Genomic DNA, 16,444 nt, shown 5'->3' with positions numbered 1-16,444 from the left:
GCACTAACACTTTTAAACCCACGTCGTGTTCATCTTTGGGCACAGTAAGCCCTCAATAAACATGAAACATGTTTCACGGGCAACCAAGGCTATGCACCCTTGTCCTGTCCTTGTACACGTGTGCGCACACCTAAGGCCTTGTATCATCTACCTCATCAGCTTCCCCGGAAGCCACTCTGGCTCATTCAGTTCAGTAGCTGTCGTGTCTGACTCTCTGTGACCCTATGCATGCCAGGTTTCCCTGTCCATCATCAACTCTCAGAGTTCACTCAAACTAATGTCCACTGAGCTGGTGGTGCCATCTATCTCGTCCTCTGTCGTCCCCTTCTCCTCCTGCCTTCTGGCTCATTACTTGTCTTTATTTGCTTATCAGGACCACTATGGCTCCCGCACACTGGAGACCCTTCCTTCTCTCTGCCTTTCCCAGCCTGGCATGGAATTCCAGGACACAGGCTTACTGTGCCTGCCCTCCCCCCTTCCTTTCCAACCAGTATTCTTGCCAGAATCCAGTATGAAAGTCAGTGACCTTCTAATTTTTTTAACTCTGGCTTTTTACTGAGTAGCAGTCAATGTATTGAACAGAGATTTAGTATAGGTTTAGATCTACACTGGTGTTGGCCCCCAGAATTTCCTGCAGTGATGGAACTGCCTTTATCTGCCATCCAGCGTGGCAGCAACTAGGCACATGTGGTCCTGGAGCACTCGAAACACACCAAGATGACTGGGGAATAAAATCTTAATTTTAGTGACCTTAAACATAAATAGCGATGTGGCTACAGCTATTGCAGGTCTGAATCTTTTATGATTTATCTTAACTTTTTTTGATCCATATTAGAAATTATCTACACCTCTCTGGGCAGTATTCTATTTTCTTGTTATCTTGACTCTTCTTTTTCTTTTACTTCTCTGGTTTGTCAATTCGCTTAACATTTTCAGTATGAAATATTCTGTCCTGCATTTCCTTAACTAAAGGAATTTCACAGACTTACGTTTCCAGATTACCCACTCCCCACTGGTTTTCTTGGTCTCAGAATACTCATGAAAACAGGTTTGTTTCTGGTTCAGAATTAGTGGCAGTGACATCAAGAAACCACCCTCATCCTTTGCAACCATCAGCCTTCCTGTTACCCTCTCATGCCTCAGGGGTGCCCGTGCCAGCTTTAAATTCCTTGTCCTAACACTTCAATGTTGCTCGATGCCCATGTTAACACTTTCACTCAGCTTTCAAAATGCCCTGGCACATACTTCTTCATAGTACCCACTGGCTGGGCAAAGTAGTCTGAGGTTGTCATGCAGTCTTTCCACACGTTCTTTCCTCCTAAAAATTACCTCCTTCGTATTTGTTGGACCACATCATTCAACACAGGCGGTTTTTGAAGTGTGGTCCTTGGTCATGTTAGGAATACAAATTCTCAGGCCCAATCCCAGGACCTACTGAGCCAGAAGTTCTGAGCAATCTCTAACCTAGACTAACAATCTGAAATGAAGGAACCCGATTGCCTCGGACTGGATTCTACAGAATCCAACCCTGAGACAAGACCTTGTGAGGTGGCTCCAAGCAGCACCTGCATGGGGGGAGGAAGATCCATTTATGCCCACATCACCTTCATGTAGTGTTTGGTCATTTAAATTATTCAGGACACATGTCTAGGTATTAAACCATTAGCCTGCTAAGATCTAGCAGGTAATGTCTGTTATCTTCATTTGCTGTCAAGCACCAAAACTCATGCCTTACACACACACCACAGCAAAATCTCTGGACTTTGATGCAACAGAATAGAAAGGTAGTTATGTTTTATATTTCAGGTCAGTAAGTATGCCTCAAGTCAAACAGTATAATACTGCAGGTGAACCTGGACATAAACGCAAGTCTGTAACTTGTGTCATCTAGTTTTATTATTTCACGAGGAGGCAGGGATGAAGGCAGGCTGAACACTTCCTGGCTGGTGATCACTGGCAAGTTACTGGCCTCTGGTAGGAATTTCTATCAGATGGCCTCCTTGGTCTGTCAAGGACACAATCAAGAAGGTGGTTACGACCTGAACCCAGGCGTGAGCTATCATACATAATTACAGGAGAGGGGATGCCTCAGTCTCCTCAGTAGGAGCGGATGGCTGGGGGAACAGTGGCGCAGTCAGTCTCGTTCAAAGTTCTGTCGATTACAGGTCTGTATTCCAGGGAGACCTTAAAAAAAGAAGAGTCGGTGATGAGCAGAGAAATGTACACACAACACTCTTGTGCTTTTGAAAAATCATAAAAGCAGGTGTGAAAAACAAACGTATTTACTGGAATATTCTTCAGTAACGAACTTGAGATTATATAAGTTCACATATGGAATACAACAATTAAAATAACACTGTATCAAATTCTCAACGCTTCAAATTCAAACTTAAACTGAAAACACTCAAAAAGCAGGTAAAACTTTGTATACACTGTCATCACTTAACTATGTGTAAATCATGTATTTGCAGTTTTTCCTACTTTTAAGTGAAAGTTTATATGCACAGGATACTTGAGGTAACTACTTCAAAATGGTAAGAGGGAGGTGGCCCTCTGAACCATCTGCCCCTGCTGGGTTCCTTTCCAGGCAGAAGCCTGACTGACAGTGTGTTTTCAGTGATGTCTCTCATCTGTCAGTAGTCAACAGAAATCCACGCTGTTCCTCACAGTTCAGCGAATGCTGACCCACGTCACCCGAGGGCCACGCCATGTGCCCGTGTGGACAGGTGGAACCCGTTCCCCACACACCTTCCCAGTCTTGATGTCAACGTAGGAGAGCGTGTGCTTCCTCCAGTGCTGCTCAAACGGCTTCTTCTGCTGCCCCTGGATGGGCTTGGAGTAATCGTACTCATCAACCCTCTCCTAAGGCCACAGAAAATAAGTTTATTTCAGAAAATGCCATCAACAAATACCCTATACAGCCTGACAACCAGAAAGCACAGCAAACTCGTCATTCCCACTGAAACTAAGTGCGCAGACCTGACCCAGAAGAGCACACGGCAAGAACTCACACCACACGCAGATAAAATGAACAAGATCTGGGATCCCTTGGCCAGTGGCCAGTCCTCTAGACACATCCGTGGGCCTTTACCGATAAACCGCCAACCCCTCACCTTGGGCTGGCCTGGTCAAGGACCCCTACCCGCCCCTGTCCATCCCATTTCCCCACAGCGCTGATGAGGTCAGGCCCTTGAGCCACAGGGCTGGGAGTAGGCCTGCAGCACAGCACGGCTCAGAACTCCACTTCTCCATTTTCTCTCCACAACCAGTGGATGGGTACTGGAATTTAACTGGTCTTTTTATGCACTTGAGTTTATCAAATACCTTCCCTGTCTTTCTGCTCTGTACTCTTTCAGACTTCAACTTTCTCTTTCAGCCTTTTTAATTTAATGTTCTAATCTTAGCCATTTAAGTTTTCCAAAACTTTTAAAGAGAAGCTGAATGCTATTAAGGAATACCCTGCATGTGGTTAACAGATAAGATGCACAAAACCTCTTCAAATAAAACCCCTCACATCCACCCACTTGCAGCTTCTGCTGAACAAGGCCAGACCTCTTGCCTGGGGCAACGGACACCTCCCTGACTGCTGCACCTGTACCCCAAGGAGGGGCGAGCCCCGCCAACCTCAACCCACTCCAGGTGAGGGGGTTCTGCCTGTCTTCGGTGACATCTCAGCCACAGGAACCAACCAGCTTCCGGGAAAGGTTTCTGTCCCAGGCACACAGGACGAGCGTGCTCACAAATGTCCTCTTTTAAGTACCTAGCAAATCTAACGCAGCTCCAACCAATGTCTAGTGGATCAAAATCCAGTTCTTCCTGCTCAGCCTCTAGCTGAGCCATCCAAACACTAAAGACTGCCTGTCTGTCACTCAGGTCCAGTAAATGTGCCCAATCCTAACCTGACTGCCGTCCCAAAAACCTCCTTCCAGGAAAATCTAACTACTACGTGCTGGATGCACTTTTCTGCAGAATCTGGCAGGTGAGCTTGGCATAAAGATCAGTTCATTCAAAGAACAGTGAGCTGAGATGAGGCTCCACAGCTCTTTCCAGACCAGGGGCAGGCCGGTCACTGGGTCAGTCAGTGAGCAGCGCCGGCTGCACTCGCCTCCGCCCCGTCCAGGCCTAGAGGCAGCAGCAGACACTGAGCGGGAGAAAAGCACTGGAGCACCAAAAACACGAAGACACAGGTGTGGAGGTGATCAGGAGGGTAAGGCGCCCTTCTCACAGCTTTTCGGGAAACGCATGGAGACTGCCCTGAAGGAAGTGCGGGCCGCAGGGGGCTGACGGGTCACGGGAAGCCCAGCAGGCCGCGGGAGCCTGGGGAGAAGGCACACCTTGAAGTCCTCCCTGGCGTGGGCGCCACGTGACTCCTTCCGGGCCTCTGCTCCGTAGATGGTCTGCAGAGCACAAAGCATCAGGTTCTGCAGCTCCAGGGTCTCCACCAGGTCAGTGTTCCAGACCATTCCTGGGCACACAAAGCAGCCGTCAGACGACAGGGCCCACTGAGCAAGGGCTGTGCACCCTGTGACGGCGGGCGGGCGGGCGCACTCACCCCTGTCGAACGTCTTCAGATGCGGCAGGTCTTTGTAGAGGTCGCTGATCTTCTCGCAGCCTTCCTGCAGCACACTCCCCACGCGGAACACCGCGGCATGGCTCTGCATCGACTGGGACGTGAGACACCTGTAAGCTCTTAATCCACGTGGAGAAGCCACGCCAAGAACTGTTAAACCTTCAGGTTTTCTCTTGGGCATTTTTTTTTTTTAAATAAAATATTTACTTCAACAGAAAAACTAAAAAATTCAGACTGAGTTTATTACAGACTGAATTTTATTCAGACTGAATTTTAAAATGAAGTCTGTGAGAACTTTAAAAACCTGCTCTCTAAGCAACTCCCATTTGTACAAGAATACTAACTAGTCAGGATGCTGCTGTACACGTCAGGGCTTACTGATTTTCATCCTGAAACTTGTACCCTGGACTGTCTTTCTCCACGCTTCTGTTCCCTCCTACCTTACCACTCCACGAGGCCTCCCTGAAGCCCAGACTCGCGAAGAGAGAACAACAGTCCTCTGAGAATGGCCACATGCATCTCTTCCCTTTTGCTGGTGTCTGTGTGTATGGCCACAGGAACCATTCGGGCTTCTTTCCAGAAAACGCTCCCACACAGAAATTTCAAGTGGACAGAGCAAAGTCTCCTTCATGGAGCAAGATTCCCCATGTTAAAATAATTGGATTCCTAGCTGTTTTGTTTTTAATTGACCTAAATCTGTGTCACCTGATGGATTAGCCACCAACCACAGGTACCTACATTTTAAAGTGCAACTAAAGAGAAAGCCACGTCCCAATGCCGGGGAGCTGCTGTTTCTGCCCTGGGCTCCCCCTTCCAGCCTTCGGTATGGAAAGCACACACTTGAATCTTACGCAGACCCGAACATGCCTCTGGGAAACAGCAACCCCACGGTAGGGCTGTCGACGCAGCTGGCCTGCTAACTCCAAAGCTTGTCCAGGTTCCTACCTTCTGCATGTTGAGTCGCAGTTCCGATGTTCTTATGCTTCCATTGGCAAATCTCAATTTGTCAAGATTCATGACAGATTCTTCCCCAGCATTTGGTTTAATCGAGGGAACTTTATCTCCTAAAAAAAAAAAACAAAAACCACCCCACCAAATGTGTTATACTCTTTTCAGAGAGTCTGGAAAATGCACACATAATATTCTACCTGAACTACCCTGTCCCCGAGGAAGCATCTATTGACTTGGGGTCAAAGAGTAAACAAAAAGACTAAATTTCTGGCAAAAAGCCTGTGTCCAATAAGTAATCTTTGCATGAACAGAACAGAAACCATATCTTAAGATCAAAAATTAGATGTATGCAAATCAGTCTTGCACTACTAATCTGCGAAGGAGAAACACCGCACCCTGCAGGAGAGCCATTCTCACTCTGCCCAATCCTTCTGAGTTTTAGACTTTGGGGGTGGGGGGTGGATGGGCGGGACCTGGCCGGGGGTGTCTAACAGCCTCCTGCTGATCCTGGCTCTTTACCCTCTTATGTAAACCTCAAGATTTGCTGTTCTTGCCTTTCTAAAAAGATAAACACTTCTGAGGGTTTTTAAGCTGTTTGGGGATGACAAATATATTTTCTGCAGAAGGTATCGCACGTTAGGTGTGATGTGCAGGAGACAAAGGCATGCAGTCACTCTCTCTCCAAGGCTGAGCACTGCCCGAGCTCCTCCAGGTGGGCAGCTTTGCTCCCTTTTGTTTCGAATGCTTTAAAAAAGTTGTTCTGTAAAACTGAGTTTTTCTCTTAGGTGCGCACATCTACAGATTTCAGTAACACATATAGACTGCTGAAGCTGCCATGATTTTAACATTCAGCCTAACTTAGTGTGGTTGCTGGTTCTGCCAGGCAGAGCTGCGTGACCCTCGCCACAAGAAGACCCAGGCCCTTAATGACCACCCCACCATCTCCTGCCCCAGTCTCCCTACTCCAGAACCCCACACACAAAATCACATTCATGTGGCCTCTTGGGTCTGGATTGCACCACCTGACAAAGACTCATCCGTGTTGCTACATGTGTGGGTAGTTTGTTCCTTTCATTGCTGATTTCCAAAAGTTTTAATAGTGTAATCCTTCAGGTACAAAAGTAAATGGTATTCTTATAAAACTTCCTTCTTCTCAGGTCAAAAGAAAGGGAATCTCAAATTTTCTCCTTTGCTCTGAGAGACTGCTATTGGGCTCCAGCTTCAGCAAAGTGGGCACTAGAGTTGTTGTCAGACTAGCACGTGGTATCTCTTCCTCAGGATATTAAGTTACTTTATGTCCACAGGGGAAATCACAGGTAGAAACCCAGCCTCTCTGGAGGGGAGAGCTGTGACCCAGGCTTCTCTTGTTTGTGTCAACTCATCCTTTTCTCCCTTAAGAGATGTAGTTGTATTTTGCTCATTTATACCTACTATTTAAAACATTTCTTTGGAGATAATTCACACCAGGCAAGTAATATCTGATAAACCCCTTCAAACCAACAATTTCCCAGGAGTGACTTCTGAGCAGAACAATTGCAAAAACACCTGACTCAAATTACTCTTCTAACTCCACCCAGCCTGTGTCTAATCTTGGGTCTATCACCATAAAAATCTCTGAATTTCTGTTTCTTCACTTCTCTGGGATAAAACCAGGCCTCCCCCCCTCCGCCCCCTCCCCACTATATGACCACAAAGCAAAGCCTCTGCAAATAGCTAAGCTCCTGGAAGAAGCACGTACCGGGTCTGCAGGACTCCGCGATGCTCAAAGCGCACGCCCGGCCAAAGACCACCAGGTCCAGGAGTGAGTTTGCACCCAAACGGTTGGCGCCATGCACTGAGGCGCAGGCGGCCTCCCCGCAAGCATACAGGCCGGGCACAACCTGGTCCTGGCCATTCACGTGCCTCAGAACCTGGGGAAAGAGACCAAGATTAGCAAGCACGGTCTGCCCAGCTCCCTTTCCCCTCAGCAGGGGTAGAGAACGGAGAAGAGGTAAGACTGGACACCGCCTCCCCCCGCCCCCCAGACACTGCCCCACCCCCTCCCCGGCCACCTGTGCTGAGGTCTAAGGATGGCAATCTGATGCCCAGGAGACCCTCCCCGCACCTGACGTGCCCCCGCAGCCCCAGACCAGCTGTGGGTGCGGCACAGGGAGGGCAGCAGGCGGGAGAGCACTCAACAGGGAGGTGGAGGGCCGGAGGCGTCCGTGCAGCCCACCTCACCGGACGAGGGGCTGACAGTGAGTAAAAGGCTCTCTGTGAGCTGCAAACCATCCACATTAGTTAACTGTGAAGAGCTCACAAATTACTGTTGAAAGCATGCACTCATGTAGGAAAAACTGCAAACCATCTAATATATGACTAAGGAAAAATTAATCAAATGCTAACAGTTGATTAAGGCGTGAATGAAAACAGTGGAGGAACACCAAGGCCTCCCACCCTCCAGCAGAAGCACCCGTCACACTGCACAGCACTTCTGGGGGGGGGGGGGGGTTCCCTAGCCTATCACCTGCCCAGAACCCATCACACCACACAGCACTTCTGGGGGGTCCCCAGCTGATCACCTGCCCCTTGTAGTTGGTGGGGATGCCGCCCATGTTGTAGTGCACGGTGGGAAGCACAGGGATGGGTTCCTTGGTGACGTCCACACCCGCGAAGATCATGGCCGTCTCTGAGATGCCGGGCAGGCGCATAGCCAGCTGCTCCGGGGGCAGGTGGTGCAGCTGCAGGTACACGTGGTCCTTCTCGGGGCCACAGCCTCTGGGGGAAGAGAACAGCAAGGCAACAGGTCAAGAACGACATCCAGAAAATGTGAGGTCACAGCATCTTCGTGGTGCGTGAGGCAACACCTGCTTTGATCCAGGAGAAAGCACCCCCTTCACTAAGGCCACCTTTCTGGGGCATCTCTTCTCAGCACCAAGCACCAAAGTGGGCCCGAGGTGCTGGGATGCAGATGTTAACACGGCGGACAGCCCACCCTCACCAGGCTCACACCTGAGTGTTGGGAGGTCACAATCTGCCGTGTTCTGCTGGGTGAATGCATTAGTCCTTTCACGCCAAAGAACCACCTGCCTTCTTTCTCGTGGACACACATGATGCCTCCAGAGGCCACAACCCAGGCATTTAACCAGCATCACCACGGCTGGCACGGTGTCATGGAGACTTGACATCTCACACCTGACACCTGAGGTCTCACCTCAGCTGAGACCTCACACTGCTTCACAAAGAACAAATCCTACTCACCTTGAGAGCCCCCAACCACCCAGGGTTAAGCAACAGGAACTGGAATCTCATCGTTAAATTCCCCTGGTGGCTCAGACAGTAAAGAATCTGCCTGCCATGCGGGAGACCTGGGTTCAATCCCTGGGTTGGGACCATCTCCTGGAGGAGGGCATGGCAACCCACTCCAGTATTCTTGCTTGGAGAACCCCCATGGACAAAGGAGACGGGTGGGATACAGTCCATGGGGTTGCAAAGAGTCTGACACAACTGAGTGACTAAGCACACAAAACCACCACACTCTCACACACACAAGCTGATCCACAGATCTGAGGAGTCACAGCTAACTGCTAAACTTCTCACACTACAGGTCTCTGGAGACCATAAACTAGCAGACAACTGTCAGAGGCAACTGCACGCGGCCTCCAGGGTGAGCAGCAAGCCGACAGACACAGGAGCCCCCCAGCCCTTGCTGAAATGCAGACACGAACCCCAGCCACCAGAGGATGGGGGAGGCATGACCACACAGACCTTCCCTCGCGGATTTCCAGGGTCATGGACCGGGACACAACATCCCTGGACGCCAGGTCCTTAGCGACGGGGGCATAGCGCTCCATGAACCTCTCACCCTGGCTGTTGATGAGGATGCCCCCCTCTCCACGGCAGCCTTCCGTGATGAGACAGCCAGCGCCATATATGCCTGCAAAGAACCAACCGATGAGACAGTTACAACCTAATAATCGCTGGGTCTGTACTTCAGATGCAAATGCTTTTCTCAAGATACTCTGGGAGGAGCAAGGAAAGGGTGTGCAAACAGCACACCTCCCAGGAGAGCAGAAGATAGAGAAAAAGTCAAGGCAGGCGGCGATGCCACAGCATAGAAGCGGCACAGCCCAGCTGCACAGAAGGCCTGGCTGCAGCAGCCACGCAGTTTTGCTCAATGCCCCGACCGTGACTGCGCTGCACCCTCTCAACATGGCGAAGTGTACATTTAACAGCTCAGGTTGTAACTGTTCAACACCACGGAGTTGTGCTGACTGGTGAAGGTTAGGAAGCCTGGCTGGAAAGCTGGTGTCGGCAGCAACTAGATGACAGACGAGGCTGCAGATCGTGGCAGCCCTCACGGAGGCTGCACCCACCACGGACACTCCAAGTCTCCCCGGCTTCACAGACAAGCCCGCCAACATGATGCTGGGAAGTGCAGAGCCCAGACCCAAGTCTGGCAGCATGGAGGGGGAGCTGCGCCATATCTCGATCGTCCCTTGACTTCCCTCGAGGTGATGAGGACAAGGACGCCTGGAGCTGGATGCAGTTTGTAGTTTGAAGCCTAACACTTCGATTAGTGCTCTAAAGGGTTACCTTGCTTTTAGAACTAGATGCAAATTCCTGTCTGTCATTTTTCAGACTTCCTAGTTTCAATGGCCATTTCTTCCAGTAGTTTATTTCTCATATATTGAAAAGGAAGCAAAAAAAAAAAAAAAAACAAAAAAACAAAAAACCTCTAACTACAGAGGAAATCAGAAGTCTCAGACATCTTACTTGTTAAAAATAGCAATAAAACTACCACCTATTACACTGCTTTTTCTCATTCACGCCAGGGTCGGAAAGAACACACTGACAGAGTGTGCCTGGTTCTTCAGCACGGGGTGGCTCCTCAGCTGACAGGTCGTCCCTGGCCCCCTCCCCGGCCCCTCCCACGCCCATGCCCGAGTCGCCTCCCTCGGGGTGGCTCTGGCCCTTCTGCCACTCAGTCACTGCGGCAGCCCGAAGTTCATGTGCGCTGCTTCTCCACTCAAACGCCTTCCCTCCGGCCCTACCGCGTGCCGGGTGCTGTGAATGTCAGTGTTAGTTGCTCAGATGTGGCTGACTCTTTGTGACCCCGTGGACTGTAGCCTGCCATGCTCCTCTGTCCGTGGAATTCTCCAGGCAATACTGGACAGTGGTAAAGCAGCAGACCTGCTCGGGCCTCCCAGGGGAGCTAACAGCCTCGTCGAGGAGAGGGGCAGCCAACAGTCACTGTGTCGCATCGCGAGCGCGCTAAGATGAGGTGAAGCTAAGACGCTGGTTTCACCGCCCTGAGCACCCTGGGAAGAAGCTCCTCGGGGAGGCCATGATTCAGGACTGAGATCCGAGAAAGCAAGCACCTGTAACTGCAGAGAGGCCTTCCCATAGTTCCTCATCACCTGAAAAACGAGGAGCCCGACGCGTCCTACCTGTGGGGTGGAACTGCACGAACTCCAGGTCCTGGCAGGGCAGGCCAGCCCTGGTCACCATGGCGGTGCCGTCGCCGGTGCTGGTGTGGGCGGACGTGCAGCTGAAGTAGGTGCGCCCATAGCCGCTGGAAAACACAGGTCGGCAGAGAGGCTACAGCACGTGTCCCCTCGGGGCCGTGCCCTGGGCAGCACCTCTGGTGCGTCTGCACGAGCTGCCCGGGCCACAGCAACGGAAGCCTAGGGACACCTGTGCTTTAGGGCATGTCTGCGCTGTGTGACTCTGAAAGAATGCTCCTTTTACAGTAAAACGTAAGAAGGTTTATGGATTCACTTCCTGACAGTATATAAGATGGAATTTTACTCATTTTCTTCATGTGAATAAACAGCACTTATCTATCCCAGAAACCAGTATAAACACAGCACCCACCAAAGCAGAAGAGATGTTACTCCAGAAAGCATCACATGACCCTCCAGGCCTCGGTCTCATCGAGGGTCCTCCCAGCTGGGAACTGCTGACTCTTTCTGACCATGCCTGAGGTAGGTGCTGGGGCCACCCCTCAGGCCCGCAGCGGTACAAGCCCAGCAGGTGACCCGCAGCCTGGGCCGCACCCACCGCCCCGCGATGGCTCCATTCTCACTAGAAACAGGAAGTTCCGAAACGCGGCTCGCCTGCAGAGAAGTTGAACATGACAAAGGCAGGCTCTCACCCTGTGGCGATGACGGTGTTTCTGGCCCTGATGCGGTGGATGGACCCGTCTTCTATGCACAGAGCAATCACACCGCGGCACTCCCCGCTCTCCATCAGGAGGTCCAGGGCGAAGTACTCCACAAAGTAGCTGGTGTCATAGCGCAGAGACTGAAAGGGGGAGAAAGCGGAAAAAAAGGGATCCTGCATTCGCAGTGGCACTGTAAACCTGACCGGTTAGAGACCGCGATCGGAGGGGAGAGGGATCAGGCAGACCCAAGGGGAACAATGGATTCAAAAAGGAGCCGCAGACTTCAACCCACAAATGCCAGCTCATTGGTACAAAGAACACAGCCCAGGAGAGGGGGCTGCATGAAGGGCTCGTCTCAGCTCCAGGCAGCCCTGAGAGGCGCCAGAGGCAGCACCAAGCTCCCCCCAGCTGCCGCTAGGGCTGAGCCACGGACCACGGGGTCCAACTTGGACCAGGCTGTGCTACGTGGGGCCTGCTGCCACGTGGCCACCGAGTCCAAGTAAAACGAGACGCTCAGCACATTTCCACCACAGCAGAGGGTTCATCTTGGACTGTGCAGCCCGGACTTGGGATCTGACAGCCCTGGAAAAGGATGGGGCATTTGTCAAACCACCAGCCCCCTGCGTGACACACAATTCTGACTTGAAATTCAATGATCTGTGCCCCCCTGCAAATCAAGAGTTTAAAAGCAGCGCTGTTCAGAATACTGACTACTGGGCCAAAGTTGGCCCTGATTATCCAGTGACCACTGTCCCTCAAGTCACAGGTCAAACTGAACAGTTAAGTATTAAATCAATCAATTTAGGAACTCAGAGGTGGGGAAAAAGCCTCAAAATGCTTGTTCTGTTCTTGTACTTTCATGACAGAGGCCAGGGTCAAACCTAGCATGTAATGACCACCACTCACGTTTCCAAAAACAGACACTTTCAAATTAACAACTAAGCAAGTAACTCTGCTGCTTAGAACGCGACCCCTGGGCCGACAGGGACCTGGCCTGGAGCGGCCTGCTTCCCACCCCGCGCACGCCTGGCCAGGCCGCCCCTCACCGCCTGTGCCCGGCGCCTCACCCTTCCATACAACGTGTGCAGCAGAGAGTGGCCAGTGCGGTCAGCGACGCAGCAGCAGCGGTGGGCCTGCCCGCCCTTCCCAAACCTGAGGCTCTGTCCGCCAAAGGCACGCTGGTAGATCTTCCCATCTTCAGTTCTGCTGAAGGGCATGCCGTAATTCTCCAGCTGAGGAACACAAAAGGAGACAGCTAGAACCTTACAGGACCTGGACACTCACGGCTAACCGACACCAGAACTTCAACACTGCAGACCAGGACGAACACCCTCTATGAGAACGTCAGCCCCGGGGAGCAGCCCTCCCGTGCTGGCAGCTCACTGCCGCCCGGCCAGTTGGTGTCCGGCTGCCGCCAGGCCCGCAGCCATCAAGGACGCACCTCCACCACAGAGGCGGGGGCCTGCTCCGTCATGTAGTGGATAGCGTCCTGGTCCCCCAGCCAGTCAGAGCCCTTCACGGTGTCGTAGAAGTGCCACCGCCAGTTGTCCTCCTCCATGTTTCCCAGGGCGGCGTTGATCCCTCCCTGAAACACAGCAGCCCGTGAACCACAGCAGGAGCCCAGCTGCACCATCAGCCCACCTCCCCACCGCCCCTGACAGAACAGATGCTGATAAAGCCAGCTCCTCGAGTGCCAGTGTCTGTGAGGGATCCCACCGCCTGGCAGACTCCGAAGCAGGTCTCCCCCCCCTGCAGAGACAGGGCCCGGTTTTAGAGCCCCCTAGCCTCAGGCGCCTCACCCTGGAGTAGGGCATGGGGCCTGAGCCCTCGGGGAGTTGTCTGGAGTGTCGGCTGAGGTCCCCCAGGTGAGGCTTCTTTCCTACCAAGCCTGGCACATAAAGAGGACTCAGAGCTGTCTACTGTTTGATGACAGTGTCCCGAGAAGTGCTTGTGCGCATGGGTTAAAGGCAGGAAGTGCCCACTGCTGAGGCTCAGAGCCACGCTCTCCACCCCTGCTGCCCCCTGCTGCACCCCCCGCCCCACGCCAGCCCGTCAGCCACCGAGGAGATCGCAGCACAGAGCAAACTTTAGCAGCTGGCCACCACCCCACCCCCACACTTCAATCTGCTATCTCCTCTTCAGGTAGTGTCTTTCACGCACGACACTTTCTCTAACCGCCCTCTTCCCAACTGTTACTCAAGCGTAACTTCTTCAGGAAGACTCCCCTGAGCTCCTTCCCCAGCTGGTGCTGCTGTCCCTCAGCCTCCTGTGTGTGCTGCTACCAAAGCGATGCTAGCATAGAGCAAGGAGCCTCGGCCAGACACACACGAGTTAATTCATTCCTTCCTCCCTCCTCCGACTCTAAACCCAAACACATTCCTGATAGAAAAAAGAAATCTTAAGTACCAGGGTAGCAGAATATAGCAAGTTGGTTTAAAAATGATATGGAAATCAAACTGTCTTCCAAAGGGATTATATAAATCTATATCTTCCCCAGCGATGTAAAAAAATTCCTGTTTCCCCACAGACTTGCCAACAGTTTTGTCAAACTTGGAGTTTTGCTTATCTAGTAAGTAAAAAATTCTCGATAAATAAATAGTGCAAAAATACATAGCCTAGTGCACACACAAATGTTTTCCTTCCCCAATTAAACGTTCTTTTCTTGAGAACCAGCATTCAAGTCATGCTACCCTTTTCTCATTCCGTTTTATTAATACTGCACTCTACCTGAAAACTGTATTATTTTTGCAATACTACTTAAAATTATCTGTTTATATCTATTCTTCTTTTTAGATGATGAATTAGCCACAGAAGTTTATTACTTATTCTTCAGTTTAAAAAGCACAGTTTTTGAACAAAGTATCTGGACAGCTCGGTGGCTGAAGAACGCTGCTGCTCCAGGTGTGATGGTGACAGGAGCTTCTACTGGTTCCAGAGAGTCACCACATTCTCTGCTGTGCCAACAAGGAAATGCGCCCAAATACTAGAAAAGAGCCACGTGTGACCCTAGGATACTCCCTGCATGTCAGCCGGGGACTACCTACAGTGTGCCTAGAGTGAAAAACCACAACCATAAAGTCAGCTAAGTCCCCACCTCACTCACCCCCTTCCCTATATCCAGAGCAGTACAGGCCACTGGTCTCTGCTGCACATTCGTGCTGTCATCAGAGCCCGTCCCCAGCACCGGAGGCTGGCCCTGCGTCTCCGGCAGACACAGGGCAAGCACACAGCCCACTCGTTCACGTGGGGTGAGTGCAGGGGAGGTGGTCACACCATGATGGGGGCAGGTGCGGGGGTGTGACTGGAGTGGAAACAGGAGGGACGCGTCCCCAGGGGGTGGGCGGTGACAGCAGGCAGAGAGCCCTGGGGACCGAGTGCCAGGAGCAGAGGGGGCGCGGGGCAGGGCAGGGCTCCTTGAGCGGCACCTTGCAGGCACTGTGAACACGGGAGCGCCTTCTCATACCTGGGCCGCGACAGTGTGGGACCTGGTGGGGAACAGCTTTGTGACGCAGGCTGTGTTGAAACCTGCTTCGGAGAGGCCGAACGCGGCCCGCAGGCCTGCCCCCCCCGCACCGACCACCACGGCATCAAACTCATGGTCCACAACTGGGTACTGCGCAGAAATCTGGAAAAGAAAAGTCCCCGTTAATCACTGGTTCAACTAGGCTGGACACTGAGGCTGTGGTCACGGTGAAGGACTTCAACACACAGGAGTTACTGCCACCACGGGAGGGCCTCCATCGTGCCGGGCTGCACACTAGCCGCGGCGACAATGGCAGACTTGGTGGGCACATCCTCAAGTCAAAAGGGTGCCCCCGTCACGGCAGAGCACCGGCCCACGGAGCCGGGACGCCCCCATCGGCTGAAAGGCTGGAAACTCACAGCTCGCGACCAGAGACGCAGAGGAGGGCAACGCCTCAGGTCACAACACCGGGTCCAACTATGGTTTCTCTTTACAGTTACCATTTTGTACCTTTTCTTTTTATGCTTACTCCGTACATACATGGTTAGACAAACCTAAGCTTATAAAGTAGTATGGACCATGCTTTGCAAGTTTCTCATGAAAAGAGTGAAATGTTGTTTCATTTAGATAAGCAGAGTCCATTCACCTGGGAGACCACTGAGAACCCAAGTATGTTCCAGGTCCATACTGTATTTATGACTGAGAAGATGCCAACTAGCACACAGTCACCACTGTGAGCCCATGAAAAGGGCCTCAAAAGCAAATTTCGGTTTCTTCAACAGAGTGAGGAAGGGCCTTGTAGACACAGAGGAGCCCACGTTCAGCTGAGAAGGCATCTGTCACCTCGCATTCCAGTAAATACTGTTCACCTGACATCTGTATTTTGTTATTTTGTTTACTTCACTTAACGTTTCATTTGCTTATACATACACAAGAGCTACAATCAAAAACATCAGTATCTATATTCATGTCTGTACTATAATTACTAACATATCAAAAATAATTTGGGTATGAATTAAAAAGAGAATTTAAGTAAAAACCTGTGTGCCACTCAAGTCTGTAAAAAACTGGTATATAACACTACTCTGCTAAGTCAAGAAAATCACTTAAAACAAAGAGCCTTGAACTTACCGCATCTGAAACTTTAGCAGACGACCTCTTATTGCCATCAACGGTGAAGTGAAAACTGCGGGCTCCTGTCTGCCATGCTGCCGGCCACTTCTGAAACAAAGAGGGAGGGCTAACTGTTTTCAGAGAACCGGGGACTTCTAATTTCGTAAGTCGTGAACCTTCTCATGGACCCAGGTGCACGCTC

The 16,444-nt window shown here is 51.3% G+C and overlaps 1 protein-coding gene across 1 annotated transcript in view; it reads right to left on the bottom strand.

The window, feature by feature from the left end:
- Positions 1-1,878: 1,878 nt before the first annotated feature.
- The window catches only part of SDHA (succinate dehydrogenase complex flavoprotein subunit A), a 22,260-nt gene continuing 7,694 nt past the window's right edge, over positions 1,879-16,444 (bottom strand). The window contains exons 2-15 of the mRNA XM_065905629.1: positions 16,261-16,350; positions 15,130-15,291; positions 13,108-13,251; positions 12,734-12,898; positions 11,658-11,806; positions 10,951-11,075; positions 9,269-9,437; positions 8,083-8,278; positions 7,260-7,431; positions 5,516-5,634; positions 4,553-4,664; positions 4,335-4,465; positions 2,749-2,862; positions 1,879-2,184 (exon numbers count right to left, since the gene is read on the bottom strand). Coding sequence (XP_065761701.1) covers positions 2,098-2,184; positions 2,749-2,862; positions 4,335-4,465; positions 4,553-4,664; positions 5,516-5,634; positions 7,260-7,431; positions 8,083-8,278; positions 9,269-9,437; positions 10,951-11,075; positions 11,658-11,806; positions 12,734-12,898; positions 13,108-13,251; positions 15,130-15,291; positions 16,261-16,350 — 1,935 coding nt within the window. The 3' untranslated portion in view covers positions 1,879-2,097. The remainder of the gene's footprint in view (positions 2,185-2,748; positions 2,863-4,334; positions 4,466-4,552; positions 4,665-5,515; positions 5,635-7,259; positions 7,432-8,082; positions 8,279-9,268; positions 9,438-10,950; positions 11,076-11,657; positions 11,807-12,733; positions 12,899-13,107; positions 13,252-15,129; positions 15,292-16,260; positions 16,351-16,444) is intronic.

This window comes from Muntiacus reevesi, chromosome 14, assembly GCF_963930625.1.
Source record: "Muntiacus reevesi chromosome 14, mMunRee1.1, whole genome shotgun sequence".
Classification (NCBI taxonomy): domain Eukaryota; kingdom Metazoa; phylum Chordata; class Mammalia; order Artiodactyla; family Cervidae; genus Muntiacus; species Muntiacus reevesi.
Note: the sequence above shows the minus strand (reverse complement) of the source record. Positions and strands in the feature narration are given on the sequence as shown.